The sequence below is a fragment of the Meriones unguiculatus genome, chromosome 8 (genome assembly GCF_030254825.1).
Source record: "Meriones unguiculatus strain TT.TT164.6M chromosome 8, Bangor_MerUng_6.1, whole genome shotgun sequence".
Classification (NCBI taxonomy): Eukaryota; Metazoa; Chordata; class Mammalia; order Rodentia; family Muridae; genus Meriones; species Meriones unguiculatus.
In genome coordinates, this window is record NC_083356.1 from 107,923,759 (window position 1) to 107,927,368 (window position 3,610).

Consider the following 3,610-nt stretch of genomic DNA (forward strand, 5'->3'; position numbering starts at 1 on the left):
ATACATCAAATAATCAAAGATTTACATAGATAAGTATATTAACTATATACAGAAACATGCTTCAAAGGTAAATGCTCAAATTTTTAGCCAGAACTATAATTACTGATGATGCCATTGATTATTTTTGGTTTGTTTGTTTACTTGCTTGTTAGAAAAAATGTTTTAATTTAATGTTTAAATGTCTTTTTAATTTTTTAATTAAGTTTATTTATTTTACATACCAAGGGCACTCTATCTCCTCTCCTCCCAGTTCAGCTCTTCCTCCTTCTCTCTTTCAATTTCTCCTTCTCCCCAGAAAAGAGGAACTTCCTCTCCCCATATAAACCCTTTCAAGGAAATCACGTCACAGGTAGATATATAGTGAGACTCAGTCTTGAAAATATTGTGAATACTAAATTAAAATACTTAAAGAGAATGTTATTAAAGTGTAATAAAACTGCCAGAGAAAAAATGCAAAAAGAAAATAACAACTTGAATAACCAGAAGTCAGAACAACAAGGCCAGACTGGATGAACTGGCTGAAAAAGAATGAATTATTATTAGAAAAGATTGAGATTTTTAGAAAGACATTAAGATGGATGAATATCAAGGAGTAGATCTGTTTGTAAGATATTCAATCAGAAAAGTAGGAGGAAGCAAAAACAAACAAACAAAAAAGCCCCAAAGATGCAAAGCTAATAACCAAGTAATCCAGTCACTTTGGCTCAACTACTCAGAGGTTGCTTGTTTTCATCACTAAAACAAAAGTGTGTGTGTGTGTGCATGTGCATGTGTGTGCATGTGTGTACATGAGTGTATACCTGCACTGCACCACAATTCAGATAACGTATGGTATGCTGTTGTGATTAATGTAGTTTACAAACCTTTCCTGATGTCCAAGACTCTTTGAAGACACATTAGTCTCTGATGTTTCTCATTTTTATGCACAGTCAAAAGTAAATAATTATGATTCAACACATTTAAAGTTTTGTCATTCTAAATAAAATGACTATGAATGAGATGTTTAATAATCTATAAAGTAAGGAAGAAAATGGTAATATGTTAATATTCTTTTTCATATGAAAAGATGAACATAACAATATAAATGGCTCCAGGGAATCTCACTCATGTCACTGAGTTTATACTCACGGGCGTATCTGACCTTCCAGAGCTTCAGGTACCACTGTTCTTTGTCTTCCTGGTCATCTACTTGCTGACAACAGCAGGGAACCTGGGCATCATCACCCTCACTTTGGTGGACTCACGACTACAAACTCCCATGTACTTCTTCCTCAGACACCTGGCAGTCATCAACTTTGGAAACTCCACTGTCATTGCTCCTAAAATGCTGGTCAACTTCTTGGTCACTGAGAAAACCACCTTCTACTATGAATGTGCTGCCCAGCTGGGAGGATTCCTGGTTTTCATTGTAGCAGAGATCTTCATGCTGGCTGTGATGGCCTATGACCGCTATGTGGCCATCTGCAACCCCCTTCTCTACATGGTTGTGGTGTCCCGGCGTGTCTGCCTTCTGCTGGTGTCCCTCACATACCTCTTTAGCTTTCTCACAGCCATTGTGGTGACACCTTGTGTGTTTTCTGTGTCTTATTGCTCTTCAAATGTAATCAACCACTTTTACTGTGATAATGTCCCTCTGTTAGCACTCTCCTGCTCTGACACCCACCTTCCAGAAACTGTAGTATTTTTCTTCTCAGCAACAAACTTGTTTTTCTCTATGACTATTGTTTTTATATCCTATTGCAACATCATTCTTGCAATTTTGAGGATTCGCTCATCAGAAGGAAGGAAAAAGGCCTTTTCCACCTGTGCTTCCCACATGATGGCTGTCACTGTGTTCTATGGCACTCTTCTCTTCATGTATTTACAACCAAGAACTAACCATTCCTTAGACACTGACAAGATGGCGTCTGTGTTCTACACCCTAGTGATACCAATGCTGAACCCCGTCATCTACAGCTTTAGGAATAAGGATGTAAAATGTGCATTGAGAGAATTCCTAAAAAAAATCCATGTCAATGGTTCAAATCTAATATGAATTTGTAACCATTATGTTTTTATGTAAAGATTTTCCCCCTTAAAAAAATCACTGTACTGTAAATGTGTGGTTAGAAAATGGTCAGGACCTAAAATTTCAGAAGCAGTTGTATTTATTTATTTTGATTGTTTTATCCCATCTTTATATACCAAGTGAAAACAAGAACATAGGCAATTGACAAGTTGTGAGAAATTACTTTAAAGGTAGGATATAATATACTGCAAGGGCAACAAGGGGCTTGAGTTATGGCTTACTGGTAGAGTTCCCGCATCACAAGCACAAAGTCCTCTGTTCAATTCTGTGTTTGCGAATGTTTTTTAATGTAACGTCATCTTTCTATATTCAGAAAATGTCATGTATTCAGGAATGTAGTTATGAAAAAAGGTTTTAGAAAGTTGATATCTAATTCCAAATGTGTACATGTCCATAATACAGACATATAATGAAGTGAGGGCTGAGTCAGGAAAGAGAATGCCTTCAGACAGGTATCAGAAATGAAAGTAAGCCCGACCTTTTAGATAAGTGTGTGATCACTTTAGTTGATCTGGAGATCTAAAAGCTTAAGTCAGGAAATCAGAAAAGCACATATCAGGATGTCTAGATCAGAGGAACCTTAGCTGTAGTATGCAGGTTAAGCCACTGTAGGTATTGTTTTTATTTCTATCCTTTGGTATCTTTCCATTGTATTTTTAATGCAAACTCAACATCACCTATTTCCTTGCTTCTCTCAACTCCTAGAGGCTGCTTATAGTCTTTAGCTTTGTACTACTTATAGACTGCAAATTGATGATTGTAAGCTTTACATTTACTGTAATATGTCTGATACATATGGATTTTTATTCCCTTTCTTTTGTGATTATCATTGATCAAAACAAAATTATCCATAAGAGCATCCTCATCTCAAAATACTTATAATCACACCAGTGTGCTTTACTTTTCATTCAAAAGAATTTTGTGATGGATACTTTTCAAGCAAATTAACATATTGATAGGTGACCTTAATTGCTAACTTGAGTGAATTAAGAGATGCTTCAGTAGTAAAGCAAAGTTATGTGTGTACTTGTGTCCCATCCAGCGGGAGTTCAACGAGTTCCTAAGGAGGGGCAAAAAGAATGGGTTGGTGACAAGAGACACAAAGAATGAGAGCAAGTCTATAATCTGATCTCACTCTCATTTATTTGAAAAAATTCACACAACTTTATAGGGAGAAGGCAGGAAGGGACAATGTGTCAGCAATATAGTTTACAAAACATAACAGGGTGATTAATGATGATGCAGAACACCGCAAGAATGTTTACTAAAAGAGATACTACAAGAATGTCAGCTAAGATATCTCAAAATGTCTAGCCTGATGAACAGATGTCTCATAGGTTCCTGAAATGTAAATTTCTCATCTATGACCTTGTTGCAGCTGTCTGTAACTTTCCACTAGCTGGCCTTGGCTCCTGGCATACTATATGACTAACTTGCAGGAAAAACATTTGCTTTAAATGTGGCCAGGACCTTCTAATAGGCAGGAATACTGAGTGGAATAAAATTGGAAAAAAGGACACCTGTTAATGGACGTGCCATTCA

At 36.5% G+C, this 3,610-nt stretch overlaps 1 protein-coding gene across 2 annotated transcripts; it reads left to right on the plus strand.

Moving 5' to 3' along the window:
* The first annotated feature begins 1,084 nt into the window (after window positions 1–1,084).
* LOC110543457 (olfactory receptor 8J3-like) lies at window positions 1,085–2,434 on the plus strand. 2 transcript variants are annotated; one of them, XM_021629784.1, is made up of 2 exons: window positions 1,085–1,989; window positions 2,416–2,434. In XM_021629784.1, exons 1-2 carry the CDS (start codon window positions 1,085–1,087, stop codon window positions 2,432–2,434), a joined length of 924 nt encoding a protein of 307 aa, XP_021485459.1. The 2 variants fall into 2 exon arrangements, with proteins under 2 accessions (XP_021485459.1, XP_060246576.1); XM_060390593.1 differs by lacking the exon at window positions 2,416–2,434 and having other exon boundaries at window positions 1,085–2,043.
* The last annotated feature ends 1,176 nt before the right edge of the window (window positions 2,435–3,610 follow it).

Excerpts from the sequence above, each read along its gene's own strand:
- LOC110543457 (XM_060390593.1), top strand. The coding sequence starts at position 1,085 with ATGGCTCCAGGGAATCTCACTCATGTCACTGAGTTTATACTCACGGGC.